Below are 27,233 nucleotides of genomic sequence, written 5' to 3'. Positions count from 1 at the left end.
GTAAATAAATGATAAGTATGAGACTTCTTGGAAAGCTGAAAAATGAGTTCAGATCTGTTTACAGGCCACACAAACAGAATACCGAAACCTTGCGTTTGAGCTGTTACAGTTAACTGGGAATCTGGATGCAATTTGCATGAGTGAATCGGCTAAACTGAGCTGTCTCTAAGAATAAACATCAAAATCAAGCCCATTCAGCAGGAAGCTGTTGCACAGCAGAAATAGTTGCATCCATGCTCTGACATCTTTAACATAGCAGAAAGTCCTTCTACATGCAAATATGTCTTTTGTAAACTTCTTTGAGCTTGTAAGCGTTGCTGTGAGGTTAAAACTATCCTCTTCTTCATCATAGTTTTTTATTTTAAGAATGGACTTTTATCACAACTCGTCTACTGGACAGTGGCAGAGGGAACACGTCAAGTCTTAACATCTGCCTCGAATAATGGAGTTCAGTGTTTGGACTCTGTTTGTGTTCATATACAGACAGTCATTATGCACAACTGGTATCGCTTAACTTTAACCAGCCAGCAACTATAGAAAAACAAAATGTATTCACGATACTCACAACATGTTATTCAATTACGGTATTTCCTTTGTAGTAGGATTCCTGGATGTGCTGTTTGCATGTATGTGAGGTGTAACTTTTTTCAAATCTAAATTCAACCATGTATTAACCCTTAGGCTTCCTAAAAATGTCCTCACTTTGATAGTAGAATGAGTATTTTCACTATTTTTGGTAATCGATATGCATCAAGTAGCGCACACATGAATAGGCATGAATGAGGGCTGATGGGCCACAGCCATTGGCACACTTACACAATTTCTGTGAAATGTTCTGCTTATTTAATTATTATACTGATTTCAGCATTTTTTGTCAGTTGTTTTGCTCAGAATTTCGGCCCAACTACAGTACTACTAGTGGGCTGTGTGAGCATCATCACAAACTCGCAACAGCAGAACATGTGCTTTTTATATTCAGGAAGAATAATGAAGAAAGGAAGCTGATGATGGATGTTCTGAGAAAACGGGGAATGATGGATGTGGATGAGAAGGACATTTTGAGCGGTGTAGGGAGTTCGGGCGGGAGGGAAGAGGTTTTTAAATTTCTGACCTGTACTGTACTATTAAAATGGATATAAGAATGGATAAGTGAGATATAGAACCAAAAGATGGCAGTGATGCAATAACATGGATGCTAAAAGCCGTAAGAAGAAGAAGAAGGCTAAGCAGAAGAAGAAGACGACGACGAAGAAGAAAGGGTACGTAATTTCCGATCCTACACCGGAAGCAACCAGAGGCGAGAGGGCAGCCAGACTGTCTTGACTGTTTACATTCGAGTTCAATTACTACGAGTTCACTGACGTTACTAGAGACTACTTCGTCGACATTTCACTTAATTCTTATTATATTTGCTAAGATAACGCATTATAACGTCGGTTGTACGAATATCCCTCAATGAAATCGGCAGCCGATGATGAAACGGAGCAACTTTGTAGTTATGAAAAGGAGTTCAGGCGTAAGTAAGATGTTACTCTGCCTAATGTGCTAACGGCTAAAGACCGGGAAAATGACAGTAATTGGCTGTAAATTATTGTTTCGTAAACTGCTGTTAGCTTGGCACAAAGATATATAAATATATTTGTAGACTAAAGTAATCGAAGAGGACAGGACCATTAATATTGGTAGTGTCACCTGTTGGTGATGCAGCCCATCCACAATAAATACGTTCTGTTACATTAAATAGAATAAATCCAACAAAACATACAAAGTCCAGTGTTTAGTCAATGGTTTTTTTCGTCCTCCCAAAATATGAAAATGGAGTTTGACAAGTAGACGTGTTGCAGTTCAAAAAGTAGCATTATAAGTAAGTGACATGGGAAATTATTGCATTAAAAAATAAATCTAAGTGCTGAGCCTGTATTATGGCAAAGATGTAGTTGTTTCTAGGTAGCATGAAGATTTATCTTTGGTAAAGATAAATCCATGTTTCAATAACCTCTAATTGCTGTAAAAAATAGGAGTTATGGGAACTCTTTACTGTTGTAAATGGTTAAGAGAACATGAATGTGTGCTGGATGTAGGACGGGCGAACCAGAGCATCCAGCAGCTCAGCAGCACCCTGGAGCAGCTTAATCATAGAGAAGGGAGGAAAGAGGAACAGGGGCTCAGAGGCAACGTCACTTCCATAGAGCTGCAGCCGTGCCCTTCTTGGAACCTCAAAGCACAGAGCAAAGCAGGTAACTCAGTGAAAGTTCCTACATGTCAAGGGGTGAATCTGGAACTGGAATTGTTGTAATTCACAGTGTTCTGTTGTTTAAATATTTCTCTTGTGTTTTTTGTCAATACAGTCAACCAACTAAAGAGCCTTCTACTGAAGCAAGGCAAAGAAACTACCTCTGCTCCATCTCTTTCAATGGAACACTCTCCTTCTGAGGTGCAGTAGAAAATGCAGCCTTTCTATAACACAAAAACATATTTTAGAGCCAGAGAAACTCTCCAGGAGATGAATAAAGGTGAACGTTTCAGAAGATATTTCCCTTTGTCTTGCCTCTGTGTAGCAGCAGGAAAATGCCAGTATCCATCCTTCTCACGATCTGGTTCCAATGAGTTACAACCAGTCCGAATACATACAACACCTGGAAGCTGAAGTCAAATTATTCAAGGTATATTCACATGCAAATGTTGGTATTTTTTCCCCTGTTTTTCAGCCTTTGTATTTCTTTATTTCTCCACCTGCTTGACCTCAGGATGAGCTGCAAGGGCTGAAACAGCGGATCAATGTGGTGGTGGTGGAGAATGAGAAGCTGCAAGTGGAGCTCAGAACTAAAGCTGCAGATGAATCTCTTAAAGACTACACGCTGAAGAATTCCATGGTAATGTTTATAGCTGTGTGTAGTGTGTAACAGAATAACACAAGTATTTTACCCAGAATGCAGTTAATAGTTTCAGCACAATGCCATCAATTTTAAATAAAACTAATTTGGTATCCTCTCAGCATTACATTGATTGAAATTAAAAGTGTATGATGTGTTTTTATGACTTCAGCTGAATGAGAGTATTACAGCTGTCAGCCACAAAGCAGAGCCCCCCACATGGAAAAACGAGCTGGTAAAGGGTTTTACTCTCTTTTTTTACCCTCCTATTTTTCTTCTACATTTCTGACTGGCACCTTCTGTCATCTTATTTATTTATTAATTTATTTATGTTCTTTACCCTTATGCAGTATGCATTTACTTCTGCTGCTCAAACGCATTGTTGTGTTAGGGCAAGGTCCAGATCTCTTTACTTTTTGTTCTGTTTAATCGTGTCTTTGAAATAATTATGTTGGATTTTGTTCTAAAGAGATTTTTCTTAATCAGGAACATCTAAAAGTAATCCACAAGGAACAGATTGAAACCTTGGAAGGTCAGCTCCTCTCCCTCAGGTTTGTGGATGAAACATCAGCCTTGTCTTTACTCACTCTCTCCTCATGGTTGGTTTATTTCTTGCTTCCATCTTCAGGAAGGATCTGTCACTCAGTCAAAGGGAGTGTGAGGAGTTGAAGATCCGACTCCATCAGAAGGAGAAAGAGGCTGCAGATGTGCTGAGGGCAGATGGATCTCCCCGTGTGGCCGGTCTTTGTCTAAAGTGTGCACAACATGAAGCCGTACTAGCTGATACTCAAGGAAACCAGCATGTCCAGACTATTTACAGACTCACAAAGTCAGTAGAAATGTCCACAATCCTGAAAATACAGTGCATTATTTTGCTTTTGTCAAATGCAAAGATAGTTACAACAGAAAATGATGTGTTTTAGATTAGTCTCAAGTTACCTGTCAAATATTTTAGGGACCGTGATGAGTTGCTGGTAGCTCTGCGTGCTGCACGTGCCGGTCAGCAGGAAGCACAACAGAAAGAATGGTCAGCCTGCTTCCAGGTTAAGCAGGCTGTACAGATGGTAGAAGAAGCAAATTTGTGCAAAGCACAGGTCAGATTTTCAGACAATCATCTCAATTCCTCCTCGTATATGATGTTATTTTGGACAGTATTATTCTTGAAGCTTTGTGTTTGTGCAGATGGAGTTACAGTGTGAGCAGATCTCCAAAGAGCTGGCTCAATACAGGCAACTTTCTGAACAAGAATGTCAGGCTTTGCAGAAGAGACTGAATGAAGCCAGAGACGAGGGAAGAGCTGAGGCCCAAAAACAGAAAGAGGACCTGGCACACACTGTAAACCCCTTTTTTTGTCCTAGGAAATCAAATGCTGTTTGAGAAAAATCTAACTTTCAAAAGCATATTTTCCAAAGGTAAATGTTGCATTACGAGTTGAGAACATTAACATTTAAATGTTTTAATTTGATGGATTTACCAGGTGGCTAAACTCTCCAGGGATGTTGCGGAGTTGGAAGGGCAGTTAGATAGAGCTCAAAGAGACAAGAGCTCACTATCAAAGCAACTTGAAGAGACTCTCTGCAAACTCTCCACCCAGGAACAAGACAGAAACAAGGTGGTCTGTGTCAAGTGTACATTCAAACCTCCATAACACATCATACAGATCTTTTAATCTCTGCTTGTAACCTATACAGAGCAGTTAGACTAAACATGACTCTGGATATATTTTAAGGCTACTTGAAGTTTAACCTTTGTCAGGTTTCGTAATTAAAAGAATAAGATGCACTTTGGATGCTGAACTTGCATACAATCACTAGATGGCAGCATCTAACCAGTATTTATGATGTTTACTTTGGGTTTGGAAGAAGAAAGCACATTTGCATTGTTATATATTTGCTATATAATCAAAGTATATTGGAAAAATTCAGCTTTGAAATATTTGTGCTATGAAGTAATTGTGGCACACTTCTGCACACATCAAACTACAATGATATAGAGTAATTGGAAGAGACTGACTTTATTTTTCCATTTTTACTTGACCACTCTTTTACCAAGGACCTGAAACGAGAACCCTCTACTTCTCAGTTCAGTCCTCTACGGACCGAGCTACCGCCACCTTCATATTCACTCATCATAAGTTCAGTTGGTTTATGTTATAAAGAAACTGAAATGGTTGGAAACGTGATAACAAAATATGGTAAAGAAAGATTAAAAATTACACCTGTAGTCAAAAAGGATGGGAAAACAAAGACTTTGTGGTTTCATGAAAACATGAGGTCCAAGACCTGAGTAGAGGAAGAAGAAGGAATTAAATTCTAAAATTTAAATCAACGTGAGCAAATGCTGAAGAAACTGACAGAATGCTTAACTTCCAGCCAAAAGACTCAGTGGTTTTAAACCCAACATGGTTGTTTCTAGGTCTGTGCAGATCTACGTTATCAGCTCAGTCAGGCCCAAATGAAGAGAGATGAGGCCGAGAGTGCTATCGGAGATCTCTACGTCAAGAATGACAGAGAGATGGAAAGGACCAAACAAGTACGTTTCTATCAGCGCAATGATTACTATAGGTGCTTTACATTAATTTGGCCACTGCAGCCTAGCTGATGGTTGGTTAGTTTGAGCACACCATATCTGACAATGCTCTTTAGTAACCAAATAATTTTCCTCTTCTACTTAACCTTTGCTTCATATTGTAATCGCCGCTACTCAGTTTGTATGAGGGTATAAGAAGGCTTGTTTTGGAAGATTTGCTCACCTCCTCTTCCCACTGTCTTTCCATCTCTGTGGGACAGGAAGTGGAAAGACTGGGCTCAGAGCTGGTTGGCTGCAGGCAGCAGCTGGAGGCGGTCCAAAAGGACGTGAGCCAATGGCAGGCCAAAGCCATGAGCCTAGCAGAACAGCTGGCAGGTGCCCAGCACCAACTGCACCTCACCAGGTAGTAGCTAATCCTATTATACATGCCACCACAGTCCCCCACACACACAAACACACTCTCACATACATACACACATTGCTCCCCTCTGCCCAGCTTCTGCCCAGCTCAGTCCAGTCCAGTTCAGACCAGTACACCAACTGTACCACACCAGGTAACAGCTAATCCTATTACACAAACCACACACATAAACACACATGCACGCTGCTGTGGTCCTGGTACCAACTGGACCTCACCGGGTCACCTTTAATCCTGTTATGCATGCCACAACATAATGCAGCTCACAGCCTCATGCATACATATATAGAAACACACGGCCCAGCCACAGTTCCAGCACAGCCAAAATAGTGCCCAAGACACACACACACACACTCAGTCATTTGACAGCTTGGCCATGGGGCCACCTACCATGGCCTGGCCCTGAACCCCTCCTCACGCTGACTTGCCTTTAATCACTCTCTTTCTCTCTGCTTTTTTCTGCATTTTTATTTCCGTTTTTTAATTTGTCGTTCCTTCTGGTAATTTTTTCCCCAGCATCTCTACATGAAATCATGTCATCATTTTATTCCCTATTTCATTTCCTTCCCCTCTGTATATCCTTTTCTTCCCTTACTGGTATTCCTTCGCATTTTCTTCTCCGATCGCTGCTGGTTCCCACCACGCCTGCCCCGGCTGCAGCCGTGCCAGCTGCCCGAGGCACTCTCTCACCCCTGCTGCCCACAGTCGCGGTGTCTGGGATGGGCACAGATGTGGCGGCGGCAGCCTGCGGTGGCAAAGCTGCAAGAGGCAAATTTGTTTAATATATGTGTATTTGTGTTAACTACAGCTGCTGGTTTATCACTTGTTTAAACATGTGAATATGAAGCGGTGAGTGGATGATGTAATGTATAAATGTATAGAACTGCATACATATTAATATAAACAATTACTTTGACCTGTACGCGTGAAGCCACTGGCCAGAACCATTTTACTGCTGGGTGTGTAAGCATGATGGATTTCATAGTTTTATCAGTGCAGCCACGCATGGTAGTTGTTTGACAGCTGTTGACTTGGCCGGACACATAGCTCTTCAAATTAAGATTTAAGCCATTAGTAGTAAAATTCACTTCTGATGCTGATTTAATGATATCTCTTCCCCTCACTAGCCCTCAGTTGTTTGTTAGAAAAATGAACATGACCATTTATAACAGAAATTTAATGAAATATTGATCCTGGACCAAGGAGCAGATGATTACATTTTGTTGATGTTCCAGATTCTGGAGGTAAGATTCTTTCAGAATCAAGTGTACGTAACAATATGTGGGGAGATGACCTTGCTTGATAGGGGTTAAATTCTCCAGACATTTTTTTTTCTAGTTCAAGATAAATTTTTGACATCTGTGTTTGTATTTAAAGAGAATTTTTTTTATTTTTATTTTTTTAAAAGTTGCTTATTATTCATGGATCAGATACAGATGAATGCACCTACGCACCTACGTCATTCACTTTTGAGTTTGTGTCTTTGCACTTTTGCAACTTTTGTTAGCTTTTTCCTTTCTTCTTTTTTTCCCTGATAATGTTCCAAACTAAAATAAAGCTGGAGCAGTCATCAGTATCCCCTCATCCTCCCTGCCCTCAGCTCTTTCCCTCTCTGGATTTCTGGGTTCATGGAGATGTTGATGCTTATTCATGGTGCCTTCTGAGTGAAGCTCTTTGTAGCTGTAGAGGCCGGTTTGTTTAACTGCTTTTTTCATTTGAACAGAAAGAGTGAGAGTCACAGTCGCGAGGCTGGAAGGCCAGCCTGGAAAACAGCTCTTTGATTCTCCCTTTGCAACTTGCCGGCTCCTTTCTTTCATTCTGTTCTCCTCCCATGGCCCAAATGATCACAGCGCAGTTTCAAAAACAGGGACATGAGGCACACCGACAGCCTCTGTTTGATTTCTGATAGCCTCTCCTTCCTTCTGATTAACACGTACTTACCCACGCAGTCACACACACACAGTATTTATACAACTGCATGCCTGCAAACACACAGATACATTAGTCGTCTCCACATGCCTGTACACACAGGCACAGCACACGCACATGCACAGATGCGTGCGCGCATTCCGGGGGTCCCACGGCGGCTGGTGCGCTGCGCTGTGCTCCAGGATTGGATCATCAGCCAGCTGTGAGTCGGACAGCCCGGGATCTGTCATAATCCCCGCCACTCTGTTCTGATCGCCTCACATGCACACACACTCCCATCCCCAGCACTAGCCAAGCAGAGGGCTTTACCAAGTTTGTTTTGTTTGTTTGCTCCTGTCTTTCCTCACTTTCTTTCTTCTCTCCTTGTCTCAATATCTCTCCTTTACTGTGATCACACGTCCTGATGGCCACAGCCAAAACTGCCCAGGATAGCCTCTGATTCAACACGTGCCAGATCGGCTCGCATTTGTGGATGCAGTATGTGTGTTTGCATACATTATATTTTCTGTGGTTTGCTGAGACCTGTGTGCCTACTTTGTGGTTTGGATGAGCAGAATAACTACAAGGCCAAAAATTTTCTCCCAAGTTTTGTCTTCACCATAAAATCGAACATCCATGTGCATGAGGGTGCCTGTTTAGAGCTGTCGGCAAGCGTAAAATCCACCTGTAAATCTCCTCGCTGGGTCTTTCTCACCTAGAACCGGGGATGGATTTGTGCGCCAGGAAATATCTGTGTGTATGATCTGATATCTGAGCGCAGCTTAGCTTGGAAAAAAAGCTGTAAAAACACACTTGTTATCTGTCATGTATCTGGCATGCATAAGCTCCCTTCGGAGGTATTTGTGGCATGTCCATCAGGGAGGAGACGCCAACCTCTGCTGTTTTGTCATTTGCAGCACATCAGAACGGCATTTCACATGGTCCAAAATAAGGCCTGTCTTTCAGAAAACATATGAGATGGTCGCGGCGTTTATGGGGAAGCACAGATGGAAGGAGAAGAATGTGATGTATAGCTGGTTTTCTCCTTTGTCTGACCCTGAAAACATTAAATGGGTGGTGGAGATAAACATTCCAGACCAACTGCTGCGCAAAGTTTTCCAAACTCCACGAAGCATGTCACGCTCCCCGTGCACATACCCAGGTCTCGTCTTTTTTTCTCGCTTGCTTGGTTATAGATGGCGATGGCGAGGTCTGGAGAGGCGGTGAGCAGAACTGAGTGTTTGTGTGCGAGGGCGGAGAAGTGTAAATGAGGAAGGTGAGGCAGCAGATGTCGCGTCCTGCCAGAGGCTCGCTTCGAGCGGAGAGTGAAATCTGGGCGCGACAAAACTGCTGCAAACCAACTCGACGGGATGCCCTTGTCCAATCACGGCCCAGAATAAAAGGGCCTGGGCACCACACAGGCTGTGGTCGCTCAGGAGAGGTGGAGCTCATAATGAACCTTCAAACTCTGCCAGCTCACACACATGGCAGCACACACACTTGAGTACTGCATCTTTCTTTTACCTGGTGTTAACGTTGTCACCACACACGCACACATAACAACTCCTTCGGACGTGTGTGTGTGTGTGTGTGTGTGTGTGTGTGTGTGTGTGTGTGTGTGTGTGTGTGTGTGTGTGTGTGTGTGTGTGTGTGTGTGTGTGTGTGTGTGTGTGTGTGTCAGTCTTTGTGTGCTAATGTTACGTGTTGATACCTTCGGGCCACACCTGTGTGTGCAGTTTGATGGGTGTGCGCGTGCGTGTGTATGTCTCAGTGTGACAACGGCAAGGCAGTGCCAGGTACGGCCCTCGCTGTGCGTTTTTCTGTCTTTGCGCGCGTGTGTGTTTGTCTGGTTGGTAGCCATGTTGTTGGATAGCAGATGGCACTATGGTTGGCAGGGGAGGGGCTGCTTAGCACAACTAATCAGACAGTTACGGATAGGGCAGCTGGGAGGGCTGTTGGCCAGCCGTGTGTGTGTGTGTGTGTGTGTGTGTGTGTGTGTGTGTGTGTGTGTGTGTGTACACGTACACGTACACGTACACGTACACGTACACGTGGGTGTACGTGTGTACTGTGATGTTGACAGCGGTGGGCCCATTGGCACGGTGACGAGACCTTGCCACCTTCTTCCTCCCTCCTCTCTGCTGGAGTGCCCTCTCTGACATCCTGCCTTCTCACCTCTTTCACTTACACACTCTCTCTTGCTCCCTGTGACACTTGGTAATCGCTCTTTTATCCTTCACACACATACTTTTTTATTTTTGCTGTCTCCCCTGGATCTGTTGTTTTAATTTAACTTATCTTGTAGTAATTTAGCTGAAATGACTGCTAATGAAACAGAGGTGCATTCAGTTAAACTAAACGATGAGCTACATTTTATTTTGCCTCTATTTCTGATGGATGTCATTACAAACTCTTTGACTTCATCCCTTTGTACAGAGATGAAGTAGGAAGGTGGGTTGAGTCCCACCTTCCTGCCGACAATCAGTACTGATGTAATAATGTTTCGATTTTGGTCTGAATCTTAAATAATGAGTTGCACATGTGCACAGTATGCTTTGCATTCAGGCATGGTTAATGTTTTTCTCACATTTTTGCTGAAAACGTCCAGAACCTGGAGCACCAGTGAAAAGGATATTTAGACTCTACTGTATAAATCCTCTTGTTACCATCACATCTCCCTTTACAGACATTTCTATGTTCATTCTCTGCCTGCTTAGCCACTAGCATATAGCATCCACACAGAGACGGGCAGCCAGGGTAGTGGGGCTGCATCGATTGATATATCAACCTCCAAGGCAGCACAGGCAGTAGGGTAATGTGTAATATTTGTTATGTTAAATGTGCATGTTAATATTGTGAAAATTATAGATTTGTTAACTATTTACAAATAATTGCTTCAGTAGAAACAATGGTAGAGCTACTGTGTTTGCTTAAAATGTGGCCAGTAAAAGAAAAGATTGCTCATATGAGGTACCGGGATCATGAGACCTGTAATCTCTCCATCACGGTGCTGTGAACGGATAAAATAGACAGATCGCTGATGAGAGACCTCAGGCAAGATGGAGGCAAATCTGTCAGCTACAACTGTTGTCACCTCAGCCAAGTGCCCTGGGAAACTGGCCTACATACAAACACTACTGCTGGAGGACAGGCTATGCACGGCGGAGCACCAGCCACTACCATACTAGTTCTTTACATACCATGCATATATAAATTTACCATTCATTTTACTGAATTGTTTTGGATTTTTTTTTTTTAAGTGCCAGAAATATTCGGGAAAACAAAAAGGGAAGGGTTTGCAGCTTCGCATCGGTTTTAATTTTAGCGCACAGATTTTCTTTGTCATGTTTGGCAAGCAAGTGTGGGTGTGCGTGTGTGTATCAGTGTGTGATCATCTGGTCAACTTTGTGGCTTCACATCTCCCTGCTGTGAGCGTGGCACCATCAGTGCCTACTGCCCAGTAGGCACAGCTTTTATCCAACATGACAGAACCTCCCTCTGCTCTTGCTTCTCCATCCTTTCTCTTTTACCTCTGTCATCCTCTTTTACCCCTTTCTTTTAATCATTTCATCCCCTTCATTTCTATTCTTTATGTTGCTCTTTGCTCTCTTTCTTTCTTGCCTTCAGTCCCTCCGTTTCACTCTGTCGTCCGTTGTGGCTGCTGCAGTGCCAACATCCCCTGGTAGGTAGGAGGTTATTGCCCAATCAGCAGATTGTGCTGGGAGATGATCACAAAGATGGGAACTAAACTTACTGCGGGAGAAGGAGAAGAACAGCTGAGTGCAGATATTTGTGAAAATAACACAAAAAGAGTTGATGGAGGAGGACGGTAACAGATGACTTTACAGGGTTTCTCTAAAGAGACGGCACTTGCTTCTTCTGATAGTTGTCCCCTGATCTGATAAACAGGTAGAAGCCACGTAGGTGTTTGAATGACTTCAGGTTCAACTCAGGTGTGAACTGAATTCGAGTGCAGATTAATTATTCTACTCACACCATGAGACGACACTGCATATGATATAAACTAGAGTTTGCACACACATACAAGTTATGCTGCCTTTTAGAATATAAAATCCTTACTTATAATCTCGATCTGTGTCATTACAATAGTAATTTATGTCACATCAAGCTAGAAATAAATAATTTCCCGCCTCATCTGAAATGGATCCAACCCCCAGCCCTGCCACATATGGTATACTTAGCTATGTCTGCAGGGTTGAGGTTTGACACCCGTGTTGAAGCCTGGGATTCTGGATTGGGTCGGAATGGGGATGTGTTGTACGGATGCCATGTGGTTATTATTAAAAAAATAGCAGTTGTCTGTGCAGCCAGTTTGCTCAGTGTTAAAGCAGTGGGTGCCATCGTATCTGGTGGATAGAGATGATGGGGGTCTCTCAGCTGTTAATTACTTCAATGTGGACAACATCATTTTTAATTTCTGTAAAGGAATGGATGCCATTAATGCAAAATTTGATTTTGTGTGGATTGTTTTCATTTGCAGGTGCATGCAGTCCCTTCCTGCATCTATAGGAGGATGAATGCAGCTGTACAGTGTGGATGTTAGAATATGATAAACACCATCAGTATGCTTGACAGTAATGTAGCAGGTAACATTTAAACATGAATAGTTCACCATTGACCTTGGTGGCAGTCAGGGGGCTTCAGCACTCCTTGAAAAAGAAAAGAGGCTTGGGCCACCCACTGTAAACAAAGTTGACTCGCTGACAGATGGATTGAATGACAGAGAGGCTAACTGAGCCAGGAACGGCCCTGGCAGCGTCGCGCTGAGAGAGAGAGAGGGAGGGGAGGAGAGAGAAAGAGAAAGAGAGATGAAGGTGGGGGGGTTTGGGAGAAGAGGTGGCCAACAGGAGAGGAGGTGTGAACAGGTGCAGGGCCGCTGAAGGAAGAACCAGCAGATGGAGAGAGACACAGCCAGTTTAGATACAGGAAAAGAGGGTGGGAGGGAAAACAGGAGGGAGGAGTGAAGGGTGGAAACAGCAGAAAAAGAATCGGAGATTAGAAGGTTGTGGATGCTTAGATGACAAAAAGTAAGATGGGCTGGGCGTGGAACTAGCGACTTCTGCAGTGTCGGCTACTGATTTCATGAAGGAGAGATGAAGGGATGAATAGAGGGGTCTCACATCAAAAGAGAATTGTGTTAAATTTTCACAAAATGTGTTAAAGTACATTAAATTGAGGTGTGTGTGTGTTGTCTGAATCAGTTGATAATTGAGATGTTTTGTAGATGCAGCGCCATCGACGCGTTCTGTGGAAAAATGTTCAATATTTCTTGTCCTTCCGTTCTTTACCAGCATCGTCGGTGTTTTAGATTCTACTTTTGTTGATGTGATGAACATCACAGGGTTGTAAAGTCGAGTACTCGATTTTTCCATTGTTTTGTTACCTTTCCCTGTTTATTTAGTGATTGCTTGTCTGTTCTGATGCATGATGTGACAAGTTTTTATTTGTGCAAATATCTTGATGATGTTATTTTATTGAGAGAGGGAATAGTCTCCTTTTTACTCCTTCCAAACAACAGTCACTGGTGTCTGGTGTTGGCAAAGGTCTCTAATTCCTCCAAGTCCTCCAATTTGTGCTGGTTCTCTGATAAACCGCAGCATTTGGTGGTTCTGGCGTGGGATGTTGTCTGCACCGTAGGGTGCTGCAAAGTCTTTGCTTGGTCAGGCCCTGGCACCCCACATGTAATGGGCAACAGCTTGAATAGTGCCCACTTAGGCAGGCAGTGCAGACTGGACCCACTCATCTTCTGCTGCTCCAGCCAGCCAGCCACTGCTGTTGCCACCTCCCACTTACCCAGCAGCCACTGTACCTGGCTGCAGCCCCACAGCCATTCCAGCCCTACCTTAGGCCCCTGGCCCATGCAGTCATACTTATCAAGCTGTCCTGGAGTGTGTCAGGCCAGGCATAGACAAAGAGGCCCAAATATCTGCTTGCTGAACATTTATTCTGTTGCCTCCTCGGCCCCAACAACAGTTCCTGCCACAGGCAACAACCCAGAGCCCAATGGCCAATCCACCGGAAGGCAGATTTTTGCCCAATGTCTTGCTCCAGCCCACATATTCAGCCTCTGTTCTCACTTTCAGCCCTCCAGAAACATCTTTTTGCAGTTTTTTTCCCTCCATCAGGAGCCTTCTTGATTTGGAGATGTTGAAAAATTTTGTTTTTTCTTAGCTGCTTTTCCATTCTAGAGGGATCTGCCTGTCCCTGCTCAAAGCCTTTCCCCACAAAAGTTCTCCTGTTCTGCTCTTCTGTTAAGACTTTGTTTCACCTTTGTTATGTTGTACTTTTTGGAAAAAATGTTGGATTTTAGGTCAGCAAGACTAAAGGCAGTAAAGATGCCAATTTTTTCTTTTTAGAAGTCATTTTCTGTTGACTGCTATTCTTCTTTTTACTGCTACTCTATTGCTGACTCCTGGAACTTTTTGGCGGCCTGTCTGATGCTAATTGGTGAGTAAACAGGTCTGGTGTGAGCCCCCCCCAACTGCACACAAATACATACACACAGAGGCATACACAAATACACGCGGCCCCCTGGAACCTCTTGCAGGACCAAATGGCTGGCAACGCCTGCCCGCCATCTCCCGCTGAGCCCTGGTGTGCGCTTTGGTGGCTCAGGCTGCTGTTCAAGCCCAGCGGGGGTTCATTCACTCACACATACACACGCTCACACACATGGATAAAGACGCACAGTCTCCTTGTGTCCCCTGCACACCCGCCACCCGCTTTCACACCCCAGACAGCAGGACAGCAGGAGAACACACACACACACACACACACGAAGGAACAGACAGACGCGGTCACTTTAGAGATGCAGGCCAAACGCTGTAGGGGAGAAAAGTTTTCACTTAAACTGGAGAATTCTCTCTTCATTAGCGCCTTTGGACTTCAGGAAGAGTTCTGTTTATTTGTTCCTTTTCTTTTTTCCTTCTCGCCTTTGTAGTTTTTCTTTCCTTTCCTTCTTTGTCTCTTCCTCTGTTGTTTGGGTACAGTTAGACTTAACTGAGTCAGAAAGTTTTGGCTCAGACGCAACTGCACCAATGCAGCATTTCCAGCACTCAGGGAGACGCTCCGTAGTCCAGATCTTACCTGTGCAATTTCTATATGCCGATGAATGGAAGCTGAATTTTAAAGTGGTTTTTACCGAACACATTGTTGTGGTTTGCAGTAGTGTTAAGCTGTTATTTATAGTTGAACCTTTGTTAGGTGCAGGCTCTTAAATAAAGTGACAATGTGTTATCCACTGTTGTAGACAGCTGCAGCATCAGTCAGAGGTTATAAACTGATTGGTGCTTCACTCTTCCACCTCCTGCCACTTGTTTTTCTGCACATAAACTGTTAAATGTGATGTAATTTATGTGATCAAACTTCTCACTGAATCCACTAACTTTTTGATTCCCTTGTACAGTGTTTATTGTGGAAACTGACAGTAATGTGTTGTCCCAGGAGTCTTTGTATGTCTCATTTAACTAATATAGATCACGCACGTTTGTCATAGCTACCCAGCTAATCGTGATTCATATGATTGTAACAATTGATGGAGTGACAGTCTATCAAATAATTAAGCTGTTTATATAATAATGAATTTGAAGACTATGTTTCTGTTCTTGGGGATTTGGAAAAATCTGGTTTTAATTCTTTTTTAATTTATTCTTTTTCATGCGGCACCAATAACAGCAGATGAGCAATTAGTCAGCACAGCCCTCAGTCGCCATGTGTCTACTGTTAAATCAAAAGTGAGTTTAAACACTCTGTAGGTAGTCTGGCGTCAGTGCTAATTTAAAATGTTGTCATCAGTGATGGCGTTGTTAATGTAAAAGGAGTCTGTTATTGTAATTTAAAGGACCGATGATTAAGCAATTCTTTTACTTCCCCAGGCAAAAGATCGAGAACGCGGAACGATCCCATAATGAAGAAATGGCATCTGTGACCCTTTCAGCGCAAGAGAAGCAGAGAGAGCTGGCTGTGCTGCTGGAACAGACTGAAGCTGGACACCAGCAGAGAGGTGAGTGATTCCACCCACCACAGTGTCCATTTGTGTCACTAATTATAGTTATTTATTACTGGTAAGGAAATCTTCCTGCTTTTCTGTTGCAAAAGTATATACTGAAGCACACCTGGGCTTGGATGCAGCTAAGCTGTGGTCGTTTCTTAGCTCACTTGTGACTTTCATCACTTGTGCAGATGAGCCGTTCATTTGTATCAAATTTGTGTTTTCTTTTTCTAGTTATATTGTAGTTTCCTGAATTATATCTAACACTAAAGGGACATTAATCTTTAAGGGGCCTCAGTGGCATGTAAAAAAAAGGAAGCAGAGTTGTTAGTGTTAATGCAATGACACTGTAAATGTAACTTATTTTGGCACGTAGAGTCAAAGAAAAAGTCGTGAGAGCAATGGAGCGCAGTGAGGGGGACGCCCAGAACGGCAGGCAACAGAACATGTTGCAAGTTGATCAAATGAATGGCAGCTGGAGTGATGAGGGTATTCTGCCTCAAGGACGTGTGTGCAGGGAGAATCTGCGCTGGAGTGCGGGGTCCTGAACCTGCACCGTCCAGCTCCGTCCTCTCGCTGTGCCACCTCGCTACCCACTAACACAGCATGGTAAAGAGGGTGGACATGAAACACAAATCATTTGTGCTGGAGTGACCTCAGACAAGCATGAAAGAGCACCGAAGAGGCCTTTAGATGAGGAGGAGAGAGGAAGAGAGCAGAGGGAAGGTGATGGGAGCAGAGCACAGAGACCCTGCACTGAGCTTCTGTCTGTCTGCACAGCAGAGCTGCTGCTGCTAGCACATCTGTTGCACCATCTGGATCACCCTTCACGTCCACACCATCGCCCCGTTTATACCCAGTCCCCCTCCCATCTCCTGTCTTCTTATTTACCTGTGGTTCCCTTTAACAACCCAGGAGCCTGCTGGTACGCAGAACAAAGATTGAGTGTATAGAGAGTGGAATAGATAGAGGGAGGGAAGCGGGGAGGGGGGCGAACAAAGGGTTTGTTTCTGGCACATGTCGGCAGCACACATGTTGTCTAAAGAGAGCTGACATCAGAGCACAGCAGGAAGCTGTGGATGGGGAGAGGATGGAGGGGTGGTTGTTCTTTAGTAGCTCGCATCACTTCCTCTCTCTTGCATCCCAACAGACGAGCTGGATAATTAGCTTTCTTGCTCTCCAAATCCTGCCTCTCTGTCCGTCCGTTTCTCCTTCCATCCATCCATCCCCTTCTCTCCTCCGTCCCACCTTTTTTTCATGCTTCTTTTTTGAGTTAATGTGTACAGAACAGCCTCTAGATGATATCAGATATTTGCGCCCCCCTCCCTTTTGTGCTTCTTCTCTCCATCGCTCCCTCCCTTGTTTTTTTCTCTGTTTGGTTCCAGTGCCAGTTCTGCTGTGTTTCAGTGTCCCATGGTTCTTTTTGGCCTACACATGGCCAGACGCATTCAAAGCCTGTTCAGTTAATTAGCATTCTTCATGCAACTTTTCCAGAACTGACCAAACTTTGTTGACTGTATGTGTGTGTGTGTGCATGCACGAGTGCGTGCATTTGATGTGGTTTTGTGCTCTGTAGTGTCCACGTGTCCTTGGCATCACATAAAACTGTGATATGGAGGCTGTATTGTGTTTAGTAAAAAAGTGAAGTCACTTTAGTGAAACTGCGTACAGACAGAAGAGTCAGAACTAAACAATATTACTATCGGCCCTGCAAGGCGACATCTGATGCATGTCTGCACCTGCTCCAGTCATGCTGACATTTTTGCAAGAACCAGATAAACTGAGAGAAATAGTAAAAGTGGAGAGTCTGATTTTGCTAACCACAGGAAGATCTTTCAGCCTGGCTTTTCCTTATCCTTTTCCTGTAATTTTCATTCTACTGAAAGACAAAAAACCCCTCTTCATAAGTGTGAGCTACTTTTCAAAGACTGTGAGTCCTTGGTGTTTTTGGTTTCTGCCGACTGTGACAGAATTCAGGAGCAGGTGGATCATTCCCTCCATCCAAGCGACAGCTATTGTTATTTTGAAAGAGCAGACATATGTTGGAGAGTGGAACGTGGATCAATTCAAAGGAATGATGAAAGCCCAGTGTTGGATTGTTCAGAAAGAGGCCCCCATGAATGGATGAAAACATGGCAGAAAGGGTGGAAAAGGAGAAAGAAAGTACTTTCAAATGAATCCCATCTCCTCTGCCGTGTTTTTTCTGCCTTATTTCAAACTTTAGATTTTCCCTCTGTGTATCTTTTTGCTCTGTCTGTTGTGTCAACTGTTCTGTGTATTTCCACCAAAGCAATTTTGGGAATATAGTCAAAGAGGCAAAGGTATCTGGCGGCTGCTGCTGCAGGGTTTGTTACAGTAGTTTTTAATTGTCGTCTGGAACGTAGGTGATTTCTGTGAAATGTGAGACTGTTTGGATGATCTGCTCTTGGAAAGGTACTGTATGTCTATAGTATATGCCATTAATGAAGAACAATGGCATAGAATTCTCAATATGTGTGTTTTTCCTCCACGCATATTAGGAAATCCTGGGTTACTGGGTTTAATTAAACACCTATATGCCATTAGCAAAGTGATCGCTCAAATACAATAGAATCATGTTTCATCCACATCAACAAATGCTAACGAGGTATGTTTTAGCACATTTGACTATATAGCTAAACAAATTGTTTCACTTATGCTGTTAAAGTAGTCTTTCATTTGATTACTGGTTCTTACGGTGCAGCCAGCATCGCTGGAAACATCCTGACTGTGTATAAATGCATCCATCATTGCTAACAGGAACTAATGCCTTGATCGATTGCAGCTACAGAGGCAGAAAGTCTGCTGGCCAACCAGAATTCCCTGATCAGGAAGCTGAAGAAGGCGTGCTGCACATTATTTTCCAAACTGGAAGAGCTGACAGGAAAGAGCAGGTCAGCGTCGAGTTTTCTCCTTTTCATTCCGCTGTCTCCTGAAGATTTGTGGGCGCACAGAAAGTTTTTCTTTTGCAATATCTGAGTTGTTTATTCCATCAGTTCAGAAAGCGTCATCCACCCAAGCTGTTGGGACAGATCACGTCAACACTCTGCATACTGCCTCCCAGTCTGACCTGTTTTCTTGTTAACCTGATGCTACTGTAGTCACAGCAGGCCTGCACAGCTCTCCATCTGGGGTGTGTGTGTGTATGTGTGTGACAGAGAGAGGGACCCTGGGTCCAGTGTCCTGTCAGCTGTTGGAGCTGTGCTGCACATTAGTCACATGACAGCCCCCAATCTGGTCTTGCCAGACTGCATTGGCTTCACCAACCACAGGAGATGTACACAGTGTACTCACACCACAGTAGCCATTGTTTCAACAAAAAACATACAAAAAACAGCACTTTGTTGATTATCCAAAGGATTTCCCACTGTCACAAAGCCTCATACCTTTGTGTATGGATGCATGATTGTGTGTGAGGTAGCTCAATAACATGGCGACGTTGGTCTGTTCTCCACCTCAGGCAGTTGAGCTCCTGGAGTCAAAGCCCATTGTAGCGGTTAAAGTCCTGCTGGACGGCTTCAGTCAGGCTGTGAGACAGTTGCAGCCAGATCAGCAAAAAAGCTGTGGACGGAGTGTTGTGAGACAAAGCTTCTCAACGGAATCATGCCGCTTGTTGATCAGCAGGGCAGAGAGTCGTTTCGCTCACGTGTTACTTTTCCTTAACTTTTCTGTGCGTTTCCTGTCTGGAGTCTCCTGTCAGTTACAGCAACAAAAATTAGACGGTATTGGTAATAAAGGACTTACTGGGATGTTTTGGGCCTCTGCGTTATGGTTGAGTTTAACTGTGGACAGTATTGAAAGTTTAATTGACCTTGTAATACGATGTTGACTGAACTTGGCACGAAATTCAGCTTAAGATTTTGTTCTTCACCAGCTAAACTGGTTTGTGTGTCAAACAGGAGTAAGCTGCAGCAGCTGCACCTGGAGAAGCAGCACCTGGAGGAGACGGTTAAGAGTCTGAGAGCTCGCTGCTCTGACATGGAGGACCAGTGCGTCCAGCATGGTCTTTTGCAGCAGCGCATGAAGGCCAGGTATGTACATGATTCACCCAATAACACCGTTTGTTTGCGTGTTAGCAAACGAACTCGAAATGTTATGAAGAGATTTGAAATCTTACAAAGGAGCATCCTATGTTATGTAACAGACACACGCATGCACTATGGGTATAAGTCCTAATATGTAGGGAAATGAGCTGTTTGGCGGAGGTCTGTGCTGTCAAGAGTACTTTTTTATGTTATTGCACAAAGGTGAATATTTAAAAGATTATTAGGAATACCAATCCTTGTTTTGCGGGGGCAAAGTTCAAATGTTCTCATATCAGCAAAGCTTTGTTTGGTTGTCTTCTTGACCATACTTCCCCTCCCAAGAACCAGACAGAAGGTCAGAGGTTTAAACTGCAGGCTCTATTTCATCACTAAGATCTGTGTAGGAGAGAATAAAGTTGGCAAATAAACATTCTGTGCTATTAGCTGAATCTTTGATTTTCAAATGTTTCTGCTTTTATTAGTCATTATTGATGTTGGGCTGAATGTGGGTGAATGTTCCACTCAGAAGAAGGTTGAGACCAGGGTCTCCAAGAGACTCAGCTTAAGATATTGCTCGATGTAATGGAAATATTGAATTATACACCCTATATTTGGCTTAAACTCCTTTGTGTGTGCGTGTGTGTGTGTGTGAGAGAGAGAGAGAGAGAGAGAGAGAGAGAGAGAGATGCGGGGGTCTCACCAAGTGTGGAGCCCAGTTGGAGTGCGTCTCTGCAGGGGGCCTGGCATACAGCCTGGTTCTTCACATGCAGGCGAGTGTGTATGTGGGTGTTGTGTCCCCAAACTGCAGGATTTATACCCCAGTGCCACCCACCTCCCCCCGCCCCACAGCAACCAGGCTTCCTCTCACACGCACTGGCTCACCTTTTCCTCCCGCTCGCTCCTCACTACTACATATTGTCTCCCACCCACTGTCGTTAACCTGCCGACAGCCAGACGATGCCAAAAAGAACCAAGTTTAGTGAGTCACAGCTGTGTGTCTGACTTTTTGTGCGTTTTATAGAAAGAAAAACGATCCCAAGTTATGGAAGAGTGTGAAGTATGAATATTCTGTATGTTTGTGGGCATATGTTACGCAGGAATTTGTGGACGTGTGTGTGTGTGTGTGTGGGGGGGATTCTATTGCATGTTCTCAGGAGGTTTAGTAGAGCAGGAATCTGGCTGCCAAAAGTGGATTGGCTGGGAAGTTGGCACCTACAGTAACTTCTCTCTTCTCCCAACTGCACCATGATAATCACTCTTGGCATTTATTGAGTTTTATTTTCTGCTTTGACTAACTGGGTTGATGAATCCTCCTGATATTTTAGAAGTCTCTGGAGTTCAGTCGTACAGGAGGTCATGTTTGGAGCGCCCGACGAGCCGTTTGACCACATTTCCCTCTTTAGCAGAAGGCAAAGATCATTTTGTAAAAGCATGTTTGTATTAATGTTGATGCATGAAGACATAAATGCTGCCATGAATGCTTCTTTAAGAGGTTTGGAGACACACAATATCTGTGTCCATACGTAGCATATAAGTGAGTTGGTTCCTGCAGGGCCTAAAGACTTGGTAGGACCCCTGCGGTGTCGCGCGGAGTTTAAGGTGTACGTGTTAACAAGCTGGTGCAAGTGGTTCCTCTATCCAGCGCCCCGTCCCTCCCCACAGTCTCTCCATCGGCGTGCAATCTGTGCTGCGAAGAGCGGCAACAGCGCACCACGCACAAAACATTTGGAAAATCAGCTTGATTTATTTTTACACGGGCGAGCTGAATGCCAAACTACACAGGGGTTTTTAGCACACAATGTTTTTCTCCACCATTAATTTTTTATTTCAGGTTTTTTCCTGGAAATTAAAGGATGGAACAGAGCAGAGAGGTGCTGGAGCGAGTTTATCTATTAATGATGATTATTATACGTGTTCAGAACATTTTAGCTTCAGGGTTACACATTTCATTTAATGCAAACATTTATCCTACACAAATTCTCCATATTTTTGTGAATTTTTTTTTTTTTCTATGTTGACAATTAATCCAGTAACACTCATTAAAAACAGTAACATTTTTGCCATAATACCTAATGCAGATTTCCTAATCTAAATGTAGTTTGGTGTGCGTCCAGCATGATCTTAGTCTGTGAAAATCAATGAATTAATTCTCATAATGATGAACCTTGTGGACACTTGTGACATTTCATTTTGGTTACCGTGACCATTCTCTGCAGGGTTTATGTTTCTCTTTACTTTTCTGCGAAAGATTTTTCATTTTATTGAAGTTGCTGTGAAGCTGCTTTTTTTTTTTATTTGTTGGATTTTACGTCATATTTTCTCTGGGATCATGAAAAAGACATCTATATTTATCTCTTGTATATTGGTAAAGGGAAGAAATCCCACCAGAAGTCAGATCTGTTCGTTTGAGGATGCGTGCTGTGAAGGAAATACAGAAAGTTTGTGTTTATTCTTCAGAACTGCAGTTTGAAGCTTTTTCTCAGTCCTCTCCATTTCATTCAACCTTTCTGCCCCGTCCACCCTCCTTCTCCTCCTTTACTTGCTTTATCCTTACTAACTCCTCTCCTCTTTTACTCCTCCTCCTCCCCTCTACAATCTGCACAGAACACCACGCAACCTTTTCTCACCTCACAGCTGTTCGCAGGCTGTTTCACCAATTATCACTATGCATCTATACACTGAGGTCACACACACACACACAGCATAACACCACCGCTTGCTTAACCACACATCGTGACAGCAGAGCGTTTGTCAGCGGCGTGTGTGTATGTGAGCACACAGTTGACTGCGTAACCCTTTAAGCGGAGCAGCAACATATACGCAGATGTGCCTGCAGATCCACAGGCGTCAGCGGGCCATATGGCCCCCATGAAGAAAGATGGTGCGTGCTTCTGGAGAACAGGGACAGGATGGAGCGAAGGATTGAGAGGTGGAGGGCCATGTGTGGTATGAGCTGTGCAAGCAGTTGTTGAAGTATGTGCGCCTGTGGACGTGTGTGTGTGTGTGTGTGTGCGCACGTTTGCACCAGAGGCTCCAGGAGATTGGTTAATGGAACAAATGGTCGCGGCGGGCTGGGGAAGAATGAACAGGCTTGCTGCTACCGCGGGCGTACAGCGAGCCGCGGGCGAGGGCTGTTTCATCTGGGCTCCTGCCACACACACACACACACACACACACACACACACGCCCTCTGTTAAACCCTTCTCTGTCCTCCCCCCTACTCTGAAACACACAGTGTGCTGCCATGCCCCCGAAGCAAAAGGACGCAACGCACAAAACTTTTCATTTGCAAATTAAGTTGGCAGAGTCTGTGCAGGAGGGCGGCAGCTTTAATTCGTCTCATCTCCTGTGTCTGTGTGCGTTTTGCTCTGTATATGTGTGTGTGTGTGTGTATGTGTGTGTGAGTGTGTGTTTGTGTGTGTGATTTGCAAGGAAATGAGGAAGAAGACATAAAAAGAAAGCCGAGTGTGTGACAGCATTTACTCGCCATAGCAGCTCTCTTTATCCACCCTTTATTAGATGCATTTATTTTTGTCTTCATGCCATTTTCCAGTTAAACACAGTTTCCTTCCAAGGAAAAAAAAAAAAATTTGTATTAAGTAAATAAATTAATCTCATTCCTATTTTACACTTCACAGCATGTCACGGACAGAGAAACTTTAGTCCACATTAAATTCTTTTCATTTCTCTGTCACGTCTGTCCGTCTTCTCCTGTTGTCACCTCCTGGTGGCGCTGTCATCATCCACCCTTCGCCTTCCTCTTCCTCTCTTCTTCATCCTCTCTATCTTGAATTTGCCCAGCTGGCTTCTGTAGCTGGGAGCGACTGTGGGGCGGCCTGCTGTAGGAGCATTGTCAAACGGTGGCTTTACAACTCCGTCACACACACACACGCGCGCGCGCGCACGTGCAAACGCACACACGGGCGCACAGATTTGCAGCTCAGATGTCAGGCTGTAGCCAGAGGCTTGCAAGCTGGAGCGTTAAATGTGCAAAGCGTCACATCTAAAGCCCCAGTCAGTGATACTCACTAACGCTACTTCATAAAAGTGCAACGAGGAATCGAGCGCACGAACACCTGCCCCTTCCTCAGAACGCGTTAAAAGTAGAAAACGCGTGCAGGATACACACAGGACGTAAAGAATCAAGGCAGCCCCAGCGGCGCTCAATCCTCTGTTAACGCGGCGATGCAGCGAAACGTCTGTTAGAAGTTTAATTCTCTAACTTTCATTTAAAGTTGAAGATTCTCTCGAGCAACACTGCTGCTGTCGCTGCTCGCTGGTTAAAAAATAACCTTTAACACCTTTTATGTTAATGTAGTTATTTATGAGCCCCTCCAGACAGCACAAACCTAAATTTAAATGCAAAATGACTTCAAAAAGAGACGATCCAAATTAAATATGAATATCTTTTTTTATAACTTAAAATCAGACCCTGTAACTGCCTCTCATTGCATTTAAAAAAGGCGCTGAAATTAGGCTTGAATAAATGTGCGCGTACATTTTACAACAGTGGTGAGATCGGTGAATTTATGAAAAACATTAAAATTATCTTAAACGCCTTATTCTCCTGTGCATCACTTGACAATTAAACATTTAAAATAGCTGTAATGCATGAAGTCAAATATCTCTTGTATATATTATTGTTTAATTGAGGGGAAAAAGTGAAAACATGGAAGGTTCCTGTCAGTCAAATGTTGGACTTGGCAGGTAACAAATTAAATAAATACGGCGAACGAAAATAGATGTCAAACGGAACACATGTCGACCTCGTCCCGATCAAAACACACAGCGTCACCATGGACGGTCCCATGTCAAATGTGCACATTAGCAAGAGCAACAACTGGCATGGCAGGTTGGTGGAGGGAGTGAGGCGCCGCCCGCAGGCACACGCTTTCAGGAGTGCAGTGGTGAGCCGGCCAAGACTTAGCTCAGCACTGGGGTGTGAGGGTGGCAATGGTGGGCCCCGGATTGGGCGAAATATGGTTGTGTGTGTGTGTGTGTGTGTGTGTGTGTGTGCGTGTGGGGCAGCTGTACCCTTTGCGCCCCTGGCAGTGTTGCTGTAACCAGGCAAGCCAAGGCCGTCTGCCTGCATTCTTCACCCCCGAGGCCCCCTGCCTGCGACACACAGGCACAGACACACGCAGATAGTCAGATTATCTATTTAATGAACTTTTTAAGGTATAAATGACTTTCTTTTTTTGTCTCGAAGGCAATGTTGCCTTCAAAACTACAGTTTCTGATCAGGTTGCCTTCTTGATGTTCCCAACAGGGAATAATTAACTTCCATTAAAATAATCCATCTTATTTTTGTCTGGTAGACAGTGACAATGGCAGACACGTTTGCTTGGGCATCTTCACAAAAGCCTTCTGCCTTTTCTTTTTCCGTCCCTCTGATATGATGTTAGCGCTTCCCCCTTGGACTGAGCCTTTAGGAAAGGTGCTCCCACCTGTAAATAAATATGCAAACACAGAAAAACATTCACACTCTAGCTTTGGGCTACGACCCATGTAAACCACAGAGAGGGAAGTGTTTGTGTGTTGTAATTAATCTCCTTTCTAGCGGCAGTTGATGCCGAGTGGCGGTTGGAGGTGCAGAGTTTGTTATCAGGGCTGTCGGGGGAAATTACTGCCTCCCAGTAAAACTTGCTTCAGAGCAAAATACCTGTTTTCTGCTGTACAGCAACTAATCTGGAGGTTCTTTTCAGGTGTTCTGGGATGTTTAAGGGTGTTAAAATATGAATATTTCAGCAGACGCATCTGGTGCAGTTGGGCATCATATCCAGCAGGGGGCGACCTTTCATCAGCTCGGCAGATTGGCCCGCTTTCTTTGAACCCCCCCCCCCCAACGTCCTCATGAGTGAAGCACAGAGGTGACGGCTGCTGATTCTAGTCTCTCTCGTTCTTCACCCACCACCAAACTCACTCGTTCATGTTTCCTCATCCGTCCATGAATGCGTCCCAGCTTACGTCTCAGCAAACAGCAGGCCAAAGTGAAGCGTGTGTGTGTGTGTGTGATTGTCAGTGTGGGGTAGTGCAAGGGCACTAAGCTGTATTAAGCCCTAATTAATGAGTGTGCCCATTGATGGGGGCCAGTTATTGGATTTAGCTGCTGGAAGTAGCACTGTCTTAATCACACACACACACAGTTGAAGCAAGAGCTGCATGTAGAGACAGATCATTTGTGTTTAGAAGGCCAGAGGTGCCTGATCGTGTGTGTCTCTCTGTCAGAGTTGCAGCCTTATTTGCTACATCACATCTCTCTTCAGCTTCTAACCTGCAGCTGCTTCGACGTCGCAGGCCACGACCCGACCATCTGACTTACTGGCAGCCTGTGCCACTCGCCGACCGCCATGTAACACTCCCTCATGCTTCGGGCTCCTGTAATTCAGCCCAGTTCCACAGTTGTTTTGTACACTTTAATAGGGTGTTCTATCCTTTAAAGAGTTTAAAAATCTTCTTAGAAGTCTCACAAATACTCCATCACTTTGGAAATGTCACGTCTGTGTCCGTAGAGACTTTAAGAAGCTGATCGATGGTAGATTGATGGTAAAGGTGGTGGAACTCTTCTGAGAGGAACCTGGAGGACGAAAGCCTGCAGTGGAGGACAGGACAGAGAGGACAGTAATGAGGGAGAGCAGATTGGGAGGGAGTGTTGAGATGTTCTCCTCCTCCGTCTGTTAGACACACAGGCGGCACTATCACTGCCAACATGACCAGCAGGGCAGGGGCATCTGTCCCCCCCCAAGCTACCCCTCTCTATCTCCTTCACCTCCCCAAGAGTCACAGCTCTCTTCATCCCCCTTTTCTTTATCAGTCGCTCTGACTGTTTTCTGAACCTGTCGAAACGGCGACGGAAGCGTTTCACATCAGGCTCTGGATTTTAAAGCATTGTTGCTTTTTTATCTCACACTTCAGAAGCGACGCCTCCTTTTGACGGGTGGGAACATTAGCTTCTCTAAGATATGAACCGCTGTTGACCCGCTTTGATTGGAAAGTGACACTTGTTCAAAGCTACGAACGCTGTTGAAAGGGAAGAAGTTTGTTAAGTTGACAGCAACTTGTGTGTTACGTGTGGCCCAGATTCACCCTGAACTCAGAGGTTCAGCAGAAATTGTACTTTCTGTAAGTTTTTAAGTATTTTTTAAAAGATTCTGGGAACTGACCTGATCATGAGTCCATCCTGCTGTCTTCACACCAGCGTTGATGGCTGGATCAGTGGCGACAGACCGTGCGGTTCTGGTTCTTCCAATATTTACAACATTTGGTTGTGTTAAACCCCCTCACACACTCTTGGTCAACACTCATCTGTGTGTGTTCTGCAGACTGCAGCAGTTGGACCATCACTGTCGGAGCAGCGCCCAGCAGGTGTGTGAGCTGCTGGCCAAACAGAGCCAGCTGATGCAGGAGAGGAAGATGCTTTCCGAGGAGCTGAGGAACCAACACACGGAGGT

At 44.2% G+C, this 27,233-nt stretch overlaps 1 protein-coding gene across 4 annotated transcripts in view; it reads left to right on the top strand.

Moving 5' to 3' along the window:
• The first annotated feature begins 1,260 nt into the window (after positions 1-1,260).
• Positions 1,261-27,233, top strand: part of LOC105418362 (SHH signaling and ciliogenesis regulator sdccag8) — a 29,037-nt gene continuing 3,064 nt past the window's right edge. The window contains exons 1-17 of one of the 4 annotated variants that reach the window (XM_029834661.1): positions 1,261-1,516; positions 2,082-2,237; positions 2,349-2,434; positions 2,562-2,663; positions 2,748-2,873; positions 3,046-3,108; positions 3,360-3,424; positions 3,502-3,702; positions 3,829-3,967; positions 4,056-4,208; positions 4,351-4,485; positions 5,289-5,405; positions 5,663-5,805; positions 15,624-15,751; positions 18,543-18,651; positions 19,657-19,788; positions 27,105-27,231. In XM_029834661.1, coding sequence (XP_029690521.1) covers positions 1,456-1,516; positions 2,082-2,237; positions 2,349-2,434; positions 2,562-2,663; positions 2,748-2,873; positions 3,046-3,108; positions 3,360-3,424; positions 3,502-3,702; positions 3,829-3,967; positions 4,056-4,208; positions 4,351-4,485; positions 5,289-5,405; positions 5,663-5,805; positions 15,624-15,751; positions 18,543-18,651; positions 19,657-19,788; positions 27,105-27,231 — 2,043 coding nt within the window. In that variant the 5' untranslated portion in view covers positions 1,261-1,455. Of the gene's footprint in view, positions 1,517-2,081; positions 2,238-2,348; positions 2,435-2,558; positions 2,664-2,747; positions 2,874-3,045; positions 3,109-3,359; positions 3,425-3,501; positions 3,703-3,828; positions 3,968-4,055; positions 4,209-4,350; positions 4,486-5,288; positions 5,406-5,662; positions 5,806-6,480; positions 7,041-15,623; positions 15,752-18,542; positions 18,652-19,656; positions 19,789-27,104; positions 27,232-27,233 lie in introns of those variants that run through there. The other 3 variants (XM_029834660.1, XR_003888161.1, XM_029834662.1) reach the window with 3 other exon arrangements.

Source organism: Takifugu rubripes, chromosome 4 (genome assembly GCF_901000725.2).
Source record: "Takifugu rubripes chromosome 4, fTakRub1.2, whole genome shotgun sequence".
Lineage (NCBI taxonomy): Eukaryota > Metazoa > Chordata > Actinopteri > Tetraodontiformes > Tetraodontidae > Takifugu > Takifugu rubripes.
This window is presented reverse-complemented; position numbering and strand designations above follow the sequence as displayed.